Source organism: Otolemur garnettii, unplaced genomic scaffold, assembly GCF_000181295.1.
Source record: "Otolemur garnettii isolate 467f Iridium unplaced genomic scaffold, OtoGar3 scaffold00047, whole genome shotgun sequence".
NCBI lineage: Eukaryota > Metazoa > Chordata > Mammalia > Primates > Galagidae > Otolemur > Otolemur garnettii.
The window spans coordinates 6,377,564-6,396,132 of NW_003852442.1; the positions used below are offsets into that span (position 1 = coordinate 6,377,564).

The following is an 18,569-nucleotide window of genomic DNA, read 5'->3' on the forward strand; positions in this document are numbered from 1 at the left end:
TCCAAAAATAGCCGAGTGGACGGAAGCAGCCAGCAGGTGGCTACACTGGGATCTGCCGTCCCCTTCCTGGTCTCCTGACCTATCTCTGTGGCTCATAGCACAGGTTTTGAGACAGACCCCTTGGAGCGTGAATCCTACCTCCAACTTGGCCAACCTTGTGACTTTGCATGACTGGCTCATTTCAGTAAATCTCAATTTTTCAAATCTCAAAATGAGTGGATGGGAGTAGACGATACCTCACAGAGCCATGAGCAGAAAGAAAATAACAAACGCAACGTCCTTAGTGCATGCCCGTGAAAAATGGAACATGGAGAAATATATTTCTATGTTTAATTATACATATGTATTATATATATAATGTATACAATTTACATAGCAAAATTAGAAAAGTTACTACTTGGGATTTTCTTGGCAGTCAATCAACCATCAATTTACTCATTCAAAGAGTTATGAATAAAATTCAATCGGGAGCTGGGAGTAGGGAGAGTGGGAGAGTTTTGAGAAGCTGATGTTTTAGGGAGCATTAGGGCCCTCGTGGTTTATACCCGGCTTTCTTTATCTGTCATCACCACTGGCCTCCCAGCCTTGGCCACACCCAATACTAACAATTCTCTCAAAGGACCACACTTTCCTGGGTCTTCGCGCCATGTCTCCCCATCTGTAGGGCTGAATGTCCAGACTCAGCCCCACAGTGAGTTTTCAAGGTTTGGCAAACAGCGAACACACTGACTTTTGAAAGCCTCAGTAGCCTCCCCAGCTGGGTCCCAGCTCAGATGCCACTAGGTCTTTCAGAAAAAGTCAAGTCCAGACTTGTCCTTGCAAGAGTTAAGAAGCCCACTTTGCCCCCACAACCCACCCCCGTGCTGAGCTCGGGATGCCGTCCTCCTGAGAGGTGAAATGGATTCCAGATTCTTCCAAAGCCCGCTCTAAAAAGCAGCGTGTCCAGGGGGGAAGCCATGGCTTGGTGGGACTGCTGGCTGCCATCTGACATAGAGGACATTCCTGTGGCTTTGGCAAATCTGACAGTTATGGGAGGGAAGGGGAGACATCAGCTTGTCCCTCCACTGCCTAAAGACCATGGTCAGTGGTGTAACAATCTGTCATGGGCAATGGGTCGACAAGGAGGGAATACAAGCGGGCATTCCTACCTGACGCTGGGATTCTATAGGGGCATTTCTAAATGCCCACAGACAGGTGGTATTGTGTGCATGTAGGGCCAGTGTTTGATTTAATAGTTAACTTTTAAATCCATGTAGCTTGTTTTAAGGTTTGAAGCTAGAGTTACTGTAATCCCAATTTAACTACCATGCTTGTGTAATTTGAATATCTGCCTCTTTGAATCTGCCCTGGATAGTCTAATGAGATCATTTCCGATACAACAGTTAAAAATAGCTCAGTATGATGCCTCAGACCCTTTGCCAACAGCAAAACATACATTAAACAAATTTTCTCATTTTACAAATGAGAAACCTGTGACGTAGAGAGGTCAAGGAATGAACCCCAGATGACACGATCAGCCAACAGTGGGGTCAGGGGCTGAACCCACATCTGCCAAGGCCAGAGCCCTAACCACTGCACCCTACTGCCACATGGGTAAACACATTCATTACTAAGTGGCCATCTATTTTATAGATACAACAAGTCTATATAGAATTTTCTCCTGCTATGCAAAACCAAATGCGTGCTCCAGGAGGAGCGCCACAGACCTGAACACCCTACAGAGTTTATGGACCCAAAAAATAAAACTGAGGAAAATAAACAGCATCCAGGTCCCCTGAGGGATACCACCCCTCAGTATCTCTTGTTATTTTACACTAAGGAGCATCGCCGACCTTCTCTGACTACTGGCTTCACGTTGCAGCAAGAAGTTGGCGCATTCGCCGACTGGGCCAGCAGGCAGAGAGCTGGGCATAAGGACAGTTCAAAGGGGGAAGAGAGTACGAGATTGGTTTTAACCATTCCAGTGTGACGCAGAGGGGCAGCCGTTTTATGAAGACTTCCCTGTCCACCTCCCTCCCGACACAGTGTGCGGGGAGTTGCCCCCTCTGCTTTTATTGGGAAACACTAAAATCAGGACAAGGTAATTGTTTTGTTTTGTTTTGTTGCAGTTTTTGACCAGGGCTGGGTTTGAACCCACTACCTCTGGCATCTGGGGCCGGAGCCCTACTCCTTTGAGCCACAGGCACTACCCAAGGTAATTGTTGTATTACATGTCTCTGAAGTGTAGGGCTAGATGTCGACAGGATCGTAGGCACCATTCCCCGGGCATGCTCACTCAGAACGGGCACTGTGCTCATGACCACAGGTGATTACCTCATTACACTGCACAGCTACCTTAGGAGGGAGGTGTTAGGCCAACTGTATACACAAGGAAGCAGCCTTAGGGAGGAGAAGCAGCTCAGAAAGACATCTAGCAAGGTGCAACAGCCGGGATGTAAGTAGAGGTCAGTCTCACCCCACAGACGCTTCCCTTCTAGGCCATACTGGACGTAAACTAACACATACTACGTCTGAGGTTGTAACTATGAATAGTACAGGTGCCACACCTGTCATGAATGTGCCTTATGCGGTGCAAAGCACCATCACGCAATGACCGTGATATCCAATTCTCCTTGAACTTCTCCTGAGTTTTGGTTCTGTTCTAAGTATACTTATCAGTGGTTATCAAACTTGCACATGCACAAGAGTCTCCAGAGAGCAGCATGTGGCTCGCCAGTCGCACTCAGAGTTTCTGATCCTGTAATGGGTCTGGGGTGGGACCCAAGAACTTTCATTCTTTTTTTTTTGTTTGGGATTCATTGAAAGTATAAAGAATTAAGTTACACTGATTGCATATGTTAGATCAAGTCCCTCTTATACTTGTGTCCCACCCCCAAGAGGTGTGCCATGTCCCCCATCCAGAACTTTCATTCTTAACAAGTTGACAGACAGGTGATAGAGATGGTCCAGAAACTCTGTTTTGAAAATGATTGCTTGGGGTGGTGCCTGTGGCTCAGTGAGTAGAGCGCCGGCCCCGTATACTGAGGGTGGCGGGTTCAAACCCAGCCCCGACCAAACTGCAACAAAAAAATAGCCAGGCATTGTGGCGGGTGCCTGTAGACCCAGCTACTCGGGAGGCTGAGGCAAGAGAATCGCTTAAGCCGGGAGTTGGAGGTTGCTGTGAGCTGTGATGCTATAGCACTCTACTGAGGGCGATAGAGTGAGATTCTGTCTCTAAAAAAACAAAAACAAAAAAAAAGAAAATGATTGCTCTGTCTACATTAACTCATTTACTGTTCACACCAACACTTTAATCCTCATTTTACATATGAGAAAACTGAGGTGCAGAGAGGTTAAGCAACTTGCCCAAATAAGCAGAAATAGACCTTTAATCTTTTGTCTCCCTTGGTCTCTAAGTGGAGCCCAGGATAACTCTCCTTCTCTCTTGGACACTGTCAGCAGCCCCACTGGGGCCCAGGCCACGTAGGGAAGTTATTTTGGAGTTTGGCTGGCACGTATCCTGGGCTTATTAATACATGGAGGACCTCAAATGGCTTAGGAAGAAACAAGCACTCATCAGCTCCTTTATCCACTTACTCATTCAACCCATTAAGTCTTATTAGCTTTTCCTGGGCACTCAGTGGAGCTCTCCTCAATGTGGGGAATACTCAGGAGCTAAGAATGAGCTTTCTGAACTAAGTGAGTCTAGAAGCCAAATCTGTCCCAAAGGCTGAATGCTGCAAACTGTTGTTAGCTGGCTCGCTGACTCCCTAATAATTTAAAGAAGGGGCCAGAGGAGGGGCAAAAGGTTAGAGAAGGGGAAGAGAGTGAGGTGAGAGATGGCAATGAAATCTTCATCCAGGAGGTGACCCTGGGAGCATCACAAAGAAAACATGAGATCACCAATGAAGGGAGACAGGGCCATGGGGACCGTGGGGTCTGCCATGTTACAGAGGGTGCCCAAGACACCAGACAGGAAGGAGCTACGATGACTATAGACTGCGGGGTAGAGCCCTGGGTGCCTGAGTCTCTGGATACAGCCCTTCCTCCCAGTTGCTCTAAAGAAAGAAGGTGCCCAAGGGGGTTCTGCAGCACAGCTACCCCTCAGGCCCTGCTCCCATGCTGGCCCACTCCAGTCTACTGACCCTCCAGCATCATGGGATCTTGTAAAAATGTCATCCACGAGGTACATCTCTGCTCAAAACCTTCTAGAGTCCACATAGCTTTTAGGATAAAGATAAAATCATCACCATGGATGCGACGAGGCCATGTCCCTTCCTGATCCTTATTACTCTGTTCTCCTTACCTGCCACCCTCTGGCCAGTCCCTCAGATGTGCCCGGGTCTCCCTTAGTGCTTCTTATATTCCATCCCTTCTACCCTCACTCCTTTACCTCCCATCCCTTCTTCACCCTTCAGTTCTCAGATGAGTTCCTGAGCACAGTCATCCCTTAGCCTCTGGACCAGGCATGCAGGGACTCATGTTCCCTGGCGGCGTCATCCTTCACTCCACCCTCCAGGGCAGGACCGTCGCCCCTGCCATCAGTGGCTGCTGAGCCTCTCTGTGTCACAGCCACAGGATTGCAGGCCTCAGGAGGGTGGGACCAGACCTGAGTTCACTCCATATGGAGTCCCCAGAGACCAACACACTTATCCCTGGACTTACACTTGACAGACACTGAAAGAAATGGAGGGAAGGAAGGGAGGAAGGAGAAAAAGAGAGAGAGGAGAGATGGAAGAAAGAAAGGAGGGCTCAGCTCCCGTAGCTCAGTGGTCAGGGCGCTGGACACCTATATCCGGGCTGGTGGATTCGAATTGGGCCTAGGCCTCCTAAACAACAACAACAACAACAAAAATAGCCAGGTGTGGTGGCAGGCACCTGTAGTCCCAGCTACTTGGGAGGCTGAGGCAAGAGAATCGCTTAAGCCCAAGAGTTTGAGGTTGCTATGAGCTGTGACGCTACAGCACTCTACTGAGGGTGACATAGTGAAAAAGAAAGGGAGGGAGGGAGGGAAGGAAGAAAGGAAGGAAAGAAGGAGGGAAGGGGGAAGGAGGGAGGGAGGGAAGGAGGAAAGAAGGTTAAAAAAGGAAAGAAGGAAGAAGAGAAAAAAATGGAGAAAGAGGAAGAGAAACAGAAAGATATAGAGAAAAACAAAGGGAGGGAGGGAAGGAAGGAAGGTTAAAAAGGAAAGAAGGAAGAACAGAAAGAAAATGGAGAGGAAGAGAAACAGAAGATAAAGAGAAAAAGAAAGAGACACAGATGGAAATGGACAGAAAGAGGGACAGACAAAGGGACAGAGAGATAAGGGTGAGGGAGGGAAGGAGGGAGGGAGGAGCAAGTGTGGCCTGGTGAAGAGGGATGGAGGAGGGGAAGGGAGAAGGACTTCAGCAAACATGAGAGACAGGCAAGGCTCACATCTCACCCCCGCATCCTGCTGTAACTTGGGAGCCCAAGCATACTGTGAGCAGGGGGCGAGGGAATAGAAAAGAGAAACTGTTGAGTTTGCCAAGGGGTGAGCAGCAGGACAACATGGAGCGGCCAGTGGTCTGGGGCACAGGGTATCCAGGGCCAGGGCCGGCACCTGGTAGGTGTCCGGGAGAACAGAGACCATGCCCCTCACGTATGGTGAGGCTTCTGCTGGTTCCACATCTGCCTCCTGCCCAGCTGAACTAACCTTTTTTTTTCTTAATAAGGGCAATAACATTCTAAAAAGCAACTGTGGCCTTTCAGGTGTGTCGCTGGGGAAGTGGATGGGTCCTGAGGGCAATATAAACTCAGCGAAGTCTAGTCTTATACTGGAGTTCTCAGCATGTGTCCAAGAGGCAGAGCTATGGACTAAATTTTCCTTGACGTTTAAAGACGTCGTATGTGTTCACAGAAAGTGATGTTTAGGGAGGGGCTTCTGGGACAGTTTCTCCAGCTCCTGACAGTCTGCAGCAGGGACTGCCTTTGGCTTTCTCTGCCTCTCGCTCCTGGTGTCAACAACAAGCCACCAGTTACCTGTCCTATTTGTTACTCTGTTTCTTCTGCCTGGAGATGCCAAAGTACCACTGAGTAAATACTATTTTCTAATTAGATAATGATAATGTGATACTACTAATAATAGTCATCATAGCAGCGAACACTTGAATTTTCTATGAGCCAGACAGCAGCTAAGCCCCTAACCTGATCCCCTTTTAAAAATGCCGTACAAAAACTATGAGATCAGTATTATACCCATTTTTCACGGATGAATAAACAAGGCCCAGGGACGTTAAGGCCCTTCACCTCCTTTTTTTTTTTTTTTTTGAGACAGAGCCTCAAGCTGTGCCCCTGGGTAGAGTGCCATGGCATTACAGCTCACAGCAACCTCCAACTCCTGGACTCAAGCGAGTCTCCTGCCTCCGCCTCCCAAGTAGCTGGGACCACAGGCGCCCACCACAACGCCCGGCTATTTTTTGGTTGCAGCCGTCATTGTTGTTTGGCGGGTCCGGGCTGGGGATTCGAACCCGCCACCTTAGGTGTACGTGGCTGGCGCCTTAGCCGGTTGAGCTATAGGCGCCGAGCCGGCCCTTCACCTCCTTAAGAGAAGCTGGGATGAAAACCAGCTGTTAGAATCTCTTAAGTCCCACACCATGTCAATAACTTAAATGCTATCTGTGTGGCCCCTCTCGTTCTTCCTACCCTCGAGTCCTTCATTCCTCTTACCAATATTTATCAAGCAACACTAATGTGCCAGATGCTGGGCTCAGAGGTTGGGACACGGAGGTGAAGAATTGCATTGTTTCTGCCCTCACGGAAGAAACAAGGCAGCCTGGAGTTTAACTTCGTGGACACAGCAGCCTGGGGTCTAATTTCAGCTGGATCGCTGACGTCAAGGGCAGAGTCAACCGAAATCCTGCCTTCCTCCTGAGGATTTCCCGTCTCCTAGAAAACCCCAGGCTTTCCTCAACTCAAAGCTCACCAACAAAATTCACAGCAGGAATCTCTTCCATTTCACTCTAAGCAGGTACAGGGCTTCTCTGACTCAACACTGCCTACCTGTCCTCCCAATCTGGCACTTAAATATATGGGCTCTATATTCCAGAAGTCATATGCCAGCTCTTCCTCTCAATAGCTGTGTGATCTGGGACCCATTCCTTAACCTCTCTGTATCTCTCAGTACTTGAGTGGGTTAATAAAATGTGGTCTATGTATACCATCGGGTGCTACTCAGTCCTAAAACAAATGGTAAACTGTCATAACCTCTCGGGCCCCTATGGGCCTGGTCTCAATCACCACAGGAAGGAACCCGGCATGAGGAGGATTAGAAGTACAAGCTTGTGGGAGGCAGGCTAGTCCTTCTTTGCAGGGCAGCCCGGAGCAACCTCCGCACCAGCCTTTTATTGAGACCGTACAAGACAAGACCGTGAGGGGAGTAATTAACAAATGACTACGTGCTGAAGGCTCAGGCTCTTCTTCCACAAGGAACACCTGCAGATGAATGGCCCAAGGGTCCACCCCCTAAGCTGTAAATCATCTTGCTCAGAGGTCATCTGGCTCTTGGGGTCCTCTACAGTGAACTAATTATCTTTTGTAACAACCTGGATGAAACTGGAGACTATGCCTCTAAGTCAAGTTTCAAGAATGAAAAAACAAACCCCACATGTACTATTAAGTTGGAACTGATGGATCAACGCTCGTCTGATTTGCTTCCTTATCACCCTCAGATTGGGGAAGCTGCCTCTGAGGCCACCCCACACCTCCACTGTCAAGGTCAAGTCTTTGTTATAAACACTCATGCCAGCTTCTATCTCCCTTTTTAGCAATTGGCAAGGTTAGCCACATGATTATCTAGTTTATAAACTCATCATTGATTTATAAGACTTCTCATTAAAAGAAGATCGTCTGTCTTATTCACTATTGATTTCCTAGTACCTAATGCAACATCTTGACAGAGCGAGCCCTCCCTATGTGTGTGCTATATAGTGAATGGATCAAGGGATGAATCACAGGATCCATAAGCTTGGAGTGTGTTGGAGAAGGGATAGCCATGGGTTGCTGGCTTGAGTAGCTGGTTAGATTTTGGTGCCTCTCATGATTAACAGTGGTTTATTTCAGCAAAATACACTCCTGTGGTGATGCTATAGATGGGTGCATTCTTTTATTTCTGCTGAAATTCTCAGAGTATCCCATATGTCCAAATCCTTCAACACACTGCACACTGAGAATCCTCAGTTCATGCTCTCACGGTGAAATGCTGTGTTGGTCAGGCATCCAGGCAGGACCACTGATGCTGTGGCAGAGACTCGTGCCCTCTGTGATCATACCCCTCCCTTCCCTTGAAGTTGTTTGAATAGAATGTACTCATTGAGTGGATGCCCTTCGGCTCTGTCTGAAAGTTGAGCTCTGCCTTTCTCCCCAAAATCTGTGGCCCAGCTCAGGCTGCTTCAAGGAGCAGCTTCAACCTGCTTATGTCCTGCCAATGTCTTAGTTGGGACACCGATGGAGAAAACCTCATCTGAGCCTGGTGGAGAGTCAGAGATGCCCCACCCAGCCCTTCCTGGGTTTGCAGTTTGGGCCAGACCAGAGGAAGAGCCAGCTGTCTTTCAGCTGTCTCTAAAATGTCCTGTTGCTGGGGGATACTAAGACCACGCCATGGCAGGGACAGAGGACATGCCCAGGTGGAGGGGAAGCATTTGAAAATTCTTTTGCCTCAGTTGAATCCCTTGGCTAAATAGTGTCTGTCTCTCTGTCTTTTTCTCTGTTTATCTGGGAATAATTTTAGTTTTACAGAGAAATTGAAAAGACAATGCAGAGATATCCCATATCCTCTGCCCAGATTTCCTGAATGTCAACATTTTTCACAGTTGTGGTACACTTGTCAAAACTAAAGAATTAACACCGGCACCCGATGATTAACTACACTGCAGGCTTTATTTGGATCTCATGGGTTTTCCTTCTGGGATTCATGCAGTCCAGGGACTCACACTGTACATCTTTGTCATGGCTCTTCCATCTCTTCTGATCCGTGAGAGTTTCTCTCTCTTTGTTTTTCACTACCTGGAGGTTTGGAGGACTATTGGAGTACTAGAGTATTTTATAGAATTTCCCACAATTGGGGTTCGCATAATGTTTTCTCATGATTAAATTGGGGTCGTAGGTCTGGGGGGAAGAACATCAGAGGGGTAAAGTGCCATTCCCATTGTACCCTTTCAGGCTGGGGTATAAGGTTTCCATTGAAGTAGTGCCTTTTCTGCATCAAATATTTAGCCAGAAGTAATTCAATAAATATTAAGTCCTTCCTGTGTGTCCAGTGCTGTATTATGAATATAAAGATCTCTCTCTCTCTCGTTCCCCTTGCCTTTTTTAGACCACCTGTCAGGACTTCTGCTGAGCTCTTTGCTCCTCACTTCATCCTCACATGAGGATGATATTATCATTTCCATTTTGCAGAAGTAAAGTTACATGCCCAGAGCTGCCCAGCTATTACTAAATGGTAGAGATGAAGGTCAAGTTCAGGTTTGTCTGTCTCCCTACCACACAACAGCTCTGCCAGTGAAGTGCTGCTCAGAGGATAAACTGATAGACAAATGAAGAACTATCAGGATTACCCTACAGAGCTTATATCAGAGGTCGAAAGTCACCCAGACCAGGGAATAGCGTACGGCTTCTCAGAGGACATGCCATCTGAATGAGGAGAGATGACCACTCTGTATGTGAAAAGGCGCAGAGGTTCAAAGAGGTCACTGTGTTCTGAGAAGATGCAGATGTCCAGTGTGGCTAGGAGGGAGGGTGGGCAGAAGGCTCTGATCTTGCCATATACTCCTAGAGACGTTTTATGAAGAAGTGTGTGTGAGAGAGACGCCATCTCATCTCCCACATCTGTCTAGTGCTAAGGGGCTGGCTGGGTGAGAGAGGGTTGGGAAGCCTGGGGCGCGTGCTGGCATGAGTCTTTCCCAATCATTCCACCATTTCTAACTACCAGCTTCTGTAAAACAGACATGGTGCTCACTGCCCACAATAATCTCTATCCAGATGATATGAACTGAAGGGTGAAAGGAGGCTGAAAACCAGAAAGCATTCAATTCCACACACAAATGCAAATAATCTCTTAGTAACAGGAACCCCGCTCTCCAGAAAGGGAGCATACCCCAAACAAAACGCTCAAAGTCATCGGAGCTTCATGGACAAGGCTGGGGAGCTGGGATTGACAGTGAACCCCTGAAATTCCTGACATGAGTTCCGCTCTATGGCTTCCCTTGTTACTTTCTCTTTAAGGAATTGTGAGCTGAGTTTCAACCAGATTTTAAAGATTTGATTAGGGCCATTACTATCTCAGGCCCCATCTGGTCATGCTATTGTCCCAGGAAGATAACATCCAGGAAGACCTGACACAGCGGTGGAGGCCCTTGGGCAATTCCCCACATCCTGCTCTGGATTGAATTATTTTCCTGGGCTGTCTTCAAATTTCCTTAAAATCATAGCTAAGACTGGTGCTTCTCAATGCTATCTGCAAATTCCCCATCCCAGCCTTTGATGAAAGTCAGAGGTCTTGGGGTACCAATCAGGGCCCCATACTTTATATAAACCATTAATTTATACATATAGGATAAAGATTACTTTATCCTCATTAGATTTATTTATTCATTTTTTTAAGACAGTCTCATTTCCTCACCGTGGGTAGAGTGCTATGGTGTCATAGCTCACAGCAACCTCAAATTCTTGGGCTCAAGTGATCCTCTTGCTTCAGCCTCCCAAGTAGCTGAGACTACAGGCACCCACCACAATGCCCAGCTATTTTTAATTTTTTCTTTTTTTTTTTTATTAAATCATAGCTGTGTACATTAATGCAATCATGGAGTACAATGTGCTCGTTTTACACACAATTTGAAATGCTTTCATCAAACTGGTCAACATAGCCTTCACAGCATTTTCTTAGTTATTGTGTTAAGACGTTTATATTCTACACCTAGTAAATTTCACATGTACCCTTGTAAGATGCACTGTAGGTGTGGTCCTACCAATTACCCTCTCTCCACCCATCCTCCTCCCTCCCCTCCCCTCTCTCTCCCTTTTCCCCTTATTCTTGGGGCAGCTATTTTTAGAGACGAGATCTCTCTCTGGCTCAGGCTGGTCTCGAATCTGTGAACTCAGGCAATTCACCTGCCTCAGCCTCCCAAGTGCTGGGATTACAAGTGTGAGCCACCACCACGCCTGACCCCTCATTAAGTTTCATCTTCCTTGTCAATCTCATCCACATCAAATTAGGAAATGGGCTGCAATCTTTTAGCTTTTATAAACACTGGGTAGAGGTTGAACATGTGTATTAAAAGAAGGAATGAATGATTTGGCTTTTCTCAACATTCTGGGTCACTGAAAGAAAAGATTTTGGACTCATCCAGACTCTAGTACAAATCCTAGTTCTGCAATTTACCATCTGAGTTTCCTTCAGGCCTCCATGGGGGTCTCCACAATGAAAGTGTGGGGAGAGAGGTACCCCAGGGAAATTAGCAGCATCAATTTCCTATTACTGTACTGAATCACCACCAACTCAGTGGCTTAAAAACCCATAGGCTTATCATGCTATAGTTATGGAGGTCTGAAGTCCAAAATAGGTCTCACTAGGTGAAAGTCAAGGTGTTAGCAGGGTTAGTTCCTTCTGGAAGCTCCTGGAAGAGAAGCCACCTACAGTCCTTGGCTCACAACCCCTTCCTCTATCATCAAAGCCAGCAGTGCAGCATCTTCACATCTCTCTTTTGCCTCCTACTTGCACCAATAGGACCATTGTGATCACACTGAGTCCACCAGGAAAATCCAGGATCATCTTCCCACTGCTAGGTTCTTACCTTCATCACATCCATAACATTCCTTCTGCCATGTAAGGATCATATCAGTGCCAGGGATTTGTATATGGACATGGGTGGGGCCGTCATCCTGCCTCCCACGGCACCAATGCACTGATCACATTTGTCAAACGGTGATGGGAAACACCTCTGCTCCTCTCTGGGCTATCACAGATAATGTACAGAAAAGTCTCCAACAGGGGGCTGCCCCCAACCATGAGAACAGTGGCCAGCCGTCATCTCAAGGGTAACCCAGTTCTAACCAGAGAGGATGTGGAAATAGTAGGATTTACTTGAACCGTTTTGTTGAGGAGGTTCTCTGCATTTCAGCACACATTTCTTATGAGAAACCATAGACAAATATCACTCTGGCCTCCAAAACCAATCCTAGTGGTTGTTTTCCTAATACGAACTTCTTTGCTTCCATCCCACGTGGATCATCGTTTTTCCCTAGTTTCACTCATTATGAGGAAGCTAAGAGACAAAATTTGTGTACATCTCCAACAAAGCTTTAGGTTGCCTGCATTATGGACTTAGTTTCCTAGCTCCTTGTCTCTTTGCCCCACTTGCCTCCCAAGTTTTATATTTTAGTTCTTATCATTGGTAGTATCTGTAAGCCCAGAATAAGACATGGTAAAAACTTATATATTATTTCCAGCGATTTCCCCCCCTTTTGTGAGACAGATGTCACTGATACATTTCTCTTTGTTCCAGGGGTTAAAAAAAATTAGAAATTAAAACAATAAATAAAATAAAACAGTAGAGGCTTAGTACCTGTAGCACAGTAGTTACAGCACCAACCATGTACACTGAGGCTGGTGGGTTTGAAACCGGCCCTGGACCAGCTAAACAGCAATGACAACTGCAACAAAAAAATAGCCTGGCCTTGTGGTGGGTGCTTATAGTCCCAGCTACTTGGGAGGCTGAGGCAAAAGAACCTCTAAAGCCCAATAGTTTGAGGTTGCTGTGAGCTGTGATGCCACAGCACTCTACTGAGGGTGACATAGTAAGACTCTATTCAAAAAAAAAAAGAAGAAGAAAAAGAAAACAGCATAGGCACAAATGCATAAATACTCTCAGAAGAATTGAGTCCTGCCTCATTGTAAAGATGGAAACTTATGCTGATGATATGAAATGCTTAATGCCCTTAATGCTTGGTATGCTGAGCACACTAAGATCATAAATGCCAGCATTCTAAATGGCTTGCTTGCTGTTAGCAGATTCACTGGAACCAAAATCCATTTCTTTTCTAAAGGATGTTTAGGTTTTATTATATCTTTACTCATGGTCGAAAGGCATCAGCACATCTGCTACAGTGATTGATGATATTCTTCTCAAGGCATTCCTGAAGTTTCATATCCTGGCCTTCACAGTTTGGGATGCAAGCTTGTTTTCTTAGAAAAGAAAAAAGAAATGTGCTTTACATTGCACAGGATTTTGATAGTTGTAGAAAACCAAGGTTAAAAAACAACAACAAACCATTGTCAGCAAAACCTCTGCTGAAAATGTCTTTGAGATGTGCCCAAGTCTAAGACTTTATTACCGAGTTTATCAAACCACAGAATCACCCACTCCAAGAACCTCTCACACCTTAGTAAGTGGTGTTTCAGGACCTTCTATTACTGATCTCTACATCCATAGAGCCTAGAACATGGAATGTGCTTAATACATACGTGTGGAATTAGTAAGTAGTACCTCCCACTCTCCGGATGAGTAGAGTTCCACTTAAACATCAGTGAGACAGGCACACAGTGCTTGCCCAGTGGTAGGCACGAAATAGGCACTAAATGACTGGTACTGGGACACACCCAAGCCATGGAAGACATTTCTGTCCTCCCTGAACTCCAGAGCAGCAATTTTGACTTCCATTATTTTCCCCTTGGCAAAGACACACCTGATGGATATAATTAACATGTACGACAGTTCCCATAGGTATGCAGGTGTATGTGTGATTCTCTTTTTCTTTTTTCAAACAGAATCTCACCCTTTTGACCTAGCTCATAGCAACCTCAAACTCCTGGGCTCAAGTGATCCTCCTGCCTCATCCTCCCCAGTAGCTAGGACTATAGGTGCCTGACACAATATCCAGCTAGTTTTTCTATTTTCAGTAGAGATGGGGTCTTGCTCAGGCTGGTCTTGAACTCTGAGCTCAAGGGATCCACCCACCTTGGCCTCCCAGAGCACTAGGATTATAGGCTTGAGCCACTGGGCCCAGTCTAAATGCGATTCTTAGCGTACAAGTGCAATCTCTCTCCACTTTTCTCCAACTCAACAAAACACATCAGAACACATACAAAAAGATGGTCATTAATATAGGAACTCTCTTATAGTCACTGAAATTTATTGAAAAACTAAGTCATCCAACATTTTGGCATTTTATTTTATCTTACTGATTGAGACAGAGTCTCATTCTGTTGCCCAGACTAGAGTGCTCTGGTGTCAGCCTAACTCACAGCAACCTCAGACTCCTGGGTTCAAGTGACCCTCCTCCCTTAGCCTCCAGAGTTCGTGGGGTTACAGACAGGCAGCTGCCAAAAAACCCAGCTAATTTTTCTCTTTTTAGAACAGATGGGGTCTTGCTCTTGCTCAGGCTGGTCTCCAACTCCTGAGCTCAAGGGACCTTCCCACCTCAGCCTCCCAGAGTGCAAAAATTACAGGGAGCCACCATGCCCAGCCAATTTTGGCAATTTAAATAACATTAGTAGATCGTGGCTTTTGAGGAATCTCACAATGATTGACATAACATTTCATCATTTCATCATCATTATTATGATACCAAGACTAGGAAGGCTTCTTGACAGAAAACCATCTCTGAGCGCCACTGTGTCTCACACACCATCATGGAAAACTTCCTCACTCCAGAGAACCATCTGTTGGGATCACCTATCCCCACTGCAATCCTCAGTATGGACTCTGCCATCCCTGTGAGCTCCAACAGAAGCACGTAGATTACTCCTGTTGATGGACACAGCTTATGTAAGAATATCATTGTCAACTGAGTGTCATTCCACTTCCACCATGAACTTAAGGAAGAGCGGTCATCAGGAGCCAACTTACCACGCCACCACCAGCTGAGTGTACAAGCACAGACATTCCTTCCCGGAGGTTGGCAACTTCAAAGAGCATCATGTAGGCTGTGACGAAGTTCATGGGGAATGCAGCAGCCTCAGAGAAGCTCATGTCATCTGGGATCTTGTAGACAAACTCCACCGGTGTGCAGACCACCTCTGCCCAGGCATTGTAATTGACAAATGCCATAACACGGTCCCCAATCTGGGTATGGGGAAAACAGAAGGTTAGTGGAGGCTAGCTCACAATAGAAGTTCAAGAAGGGACGAACATTGGGAGCTGTCCATGGTACAAGCACCATTGTTTCTCCCAACTCAGCCACTTATGACCTCTGTCCAAATATTTGAGTTTCATAATCATTTCTTTCATACTTTGCTAAAACAAATGACTTTTTAAAATATAGTAGAACCTCTGTAAATTGATCACCCGAGGGACTGTAACACACTAGTCCACATCTGGAGATGGTCAACATGAGGAGCTAGGCCTGTTGTACATTGAGTACATATGGTTTGTGGCCAGTCTATGAAAATTAAGTCAACAAGGTGATCAGGAGGTGGTCAACTATGGAGGTTCTACTGTGCATTTGCAGTAAAAAAATAAATAAATAATAAACTTACATCTAATGTAATGAATTGTTGACAGCAGAATGTTTTTCTGCCCACTTATCTTCATCATGATCCCCTTCTCCCCAGAACCATGGAAGTTGGTTGGTTGAATAACCATCCCCTCCTTAAAATTCTGGACATCATTTAGGTCATAACAAGAGATCTGGGTGGTATCAGAATATCCAGTGAGGATAGAAAAATGATGCAATCCTTCCTCCAGTCACCTGCCACTGCCCCCTGGCCAGGTTGTGCTCTTCATTTAGGGCTTTTCAGGACTTTTGGTCTCCATACCCAAGACTGAGGGACTTATAGCCAGGCTGGAGAATGGATTCCTCTTCAGCAGAGGTATATGTACAGTGGGTCACATCAGAAAGGCTACCACTTCCTGAACAGTAACAATGCATTCTGTAATTGTCATTTCCATGCCAGCTTTATAGCATATCATCTCCATTATACACATGATGAAACTGAGGCTAAGGAAGGTTTAGGTAAGGAAGGTAAGGCCTGTCTGATTCCAAGTATCTCCCCGTGACATCACAGTAACTGCCCAATATGTCTGGATATTATGCCCATTCTTGGTCATAGGATCTGGGAACTTGAGATGTAATTGTAAACGAGACACAGTTCATGTTTTCAAATTGTTCATAAGCATTCTGAAATTTCCAGGTGTCATGTACTATGCCTCAACACAATTTGCTTCAACACAAATCCATTTAAAATTTATCATATTTTAGTAAAGAGAATGCAGCCTTAAGCCAAAGGCATGGAACTTTGATGGTGATGTTTTAGATGTTGGCTCAAAAATAATTGTTGTAGTAAGTATGATGTTTAATCCTCTATAAATAATAGTTCGTTTTTTTTTTGTATGTGGACAAAAAAGGAAGGGTGGACAAGGTCAAAGGATGCTATAGTAACCTATCAGTGAGCTTCGTAGAATCTTGGGGGCTCACCAGGTTAGCCAGGTCTGTGTATATTGGAAAAAAGCCACTATAGCCTCCATCATGAATGGCTGGCAGTGTCTATAAGGCCCATCAGATTGTCCACTCAGCTGGGGGATAATGTAGGAGAAAGACAACAGACTGATCCTGATACCATTCAGATCTGGGTAATGGGGATCTCAGGTGGATGAAACAGTTGGGACAGGTTCTAAGCGTGCCCTGGCACCTCTGTTCAAGCTGCCAGGGCATCCCTGTTAGCGGGGTGGGTTAGCCTAATTCAGAAAAGGCACCTGCACCACAGAATCAAATTTCCTTGTCCCTAGTCTGTCCTCTGGGGCTCTCCTTCCAGTGATAGGAGCAATGCAGAGCCTGGTCTGCTCGCTCTGAGAAAGAGGCAGGCAATTAATCAACTTGACAACCTGATAGCTGGGTAGGGAGGACTTTTTCACTATCTGCTGACATCTCCTCTCCTTATCCTTGGGAGGCTTGTTATAAACAGAGGCAGGTCTTCCCTTCCCTGTATCTTCCCTGATGCTGCTGGAGGGGAAAGTCCTTGTCTAGACTTCTCTGCGTGTGATTTATGGCTCCGGCTCCCACCTTCTCTCTCCCCTCTGAAGTCCCCAAATGACCCTAGACTTCTTGGATACTGGAAAGGGTGTCTCTCCATGCTGCTGGTGGCAATAATCTATCCCAGAGAAGAGACAATTAAGAAGAAAACATTAGCCAACAATAACAAAGTAAAGCAGGGGGGTGCAAGTTCAGACAGTGTGAAGAAAGGAGAAGGGAAGGTTTGGCCCATGAGCCTGTCCTGTGTCAATCCTCTCCTGTGTCTCCCCTGTGGCCTCACTGAAAGTCATCAGGAAAAGCTCAGGGAAATGCCTGCTCACACCCTCGTGACTCTGTACCCACGATGTATAGCTGGTGTTCCTTTTCTTCTTTTTACTCTTGGAAAATCTTTAATTTTTCCTTCAAAGCTCAGCTCAGACATCCCCTTTCCCCCAGAACTTTCCCCGATGACCAGCCTTTTCCTACAAAAGCAGAATTGACCACTCTTACTGGTGTTATTGGTATTGGTATTTACTGAGGGCTTCCTGCAGCTGGCGCTAGTTATACAGAGAAGATCATGAATTTTAATCCTATGTGTTAGCTTCTAGTTTTGCCTCCATGTTACACAACTGGAAACCAAAGCTCAGAGCAGTTTAATAACTTGCCCAACACACACAGTGTTAAGTGATGAGATTCATCCAATTCCTTATACAACTCTCCATCATCACGCTTTGGGTCATCTTACCTGGTTGGCCCCCTGTAAATGGGGGTAGAGGCTGGGACTTAATGATGTAGGGATTCTCAGTGCAGGGCCCAGAGCCTGGTGCACAGTGGCAGCTTGATGGATGACTAGGAGCTACTCCTCCATGGGCGAGAGATCTGGGGGAAGTGGAGCTTGAACTTACAGGTGTGAGCAGTAATGAGCTTTCCTTTCCCTGGCGAGGGGGCTGACCTGCAGCCTCACTGATCTTGGGGGTATTCTAAGGCAGCCCTCATTCATCCACCTAGCAGTAGCCTCAGCCAAGGTCATGGTGAATTTTCTTATTGCTGATGTTTTTGTAGCAGGAGAACCTAGGAGCTGCCCTATCTAATTGTCATCTCCTCCTGGCTCCAGATGAAGAGTCAAAAATCTTCCCAGGCATGGGAGCCCACCTCAGTCCTCTCAAAACCATGAAAGAAATTGCCAGAGTGTCCTGAAACTGGATGCTAGTCCCAGTTCTTTCCCTCGTAGTTGTGTGACCACAGGCAAAGTTCTCAACCTGTCTTTTGGGGGTATCAATTAAGTCCCACCTCTCTCATGGGGCTCATCATGAATGTGGAGTGATACAATATATGTGAACTTGGCTTGGGTCATCTCTTCAAAAATACCATCCCAACGCAAGAAGCCCTCCTGCCCGTCTACATCACTCTATCACATCGTTCACCATTATTTTCTTCAAAGCACAAATCCTACCTGACGTTGTCTATTCACAGGTTACATCATTGTAACCTGCTTCCTCCTAATCCCAATTAGAATGTCAACTGCATGGGGACAGGGGATGGGGGTGGTCACTGGAAGTCAGATTTAATTCCAGGTTTCTGAGTCAAACATACACTTAAGTATCTCGATCTTTCTTGGAGGGCTTTCC

At 46.1% G+C, this 18,569-nt stretch overlaps 1 protein-coding gene across 1 annotated transcript in view; it reads right to left on the reverse strand.

Moving 5' to 3' along the window:
- Nucleotides 1-18,569, reverse strand: part of VAT1L (vesicle amine transport 1 like) — a 150,574-nt gene that overhangs the window by 104,057 nt on the left and 27,948 nt on the right. Inside the window, exon 3 of the mRNA XM_003791311.3 lies at nucleotides 14,841-15,056. Coding sequence (XP_003791359.1) covers nucleotides 14,841-15,056 — 216 coding nt within the window. The remainder of the gene's footprint in view (nucleotides 1-14,840; nucleotides 15,057-18,569) is intronic.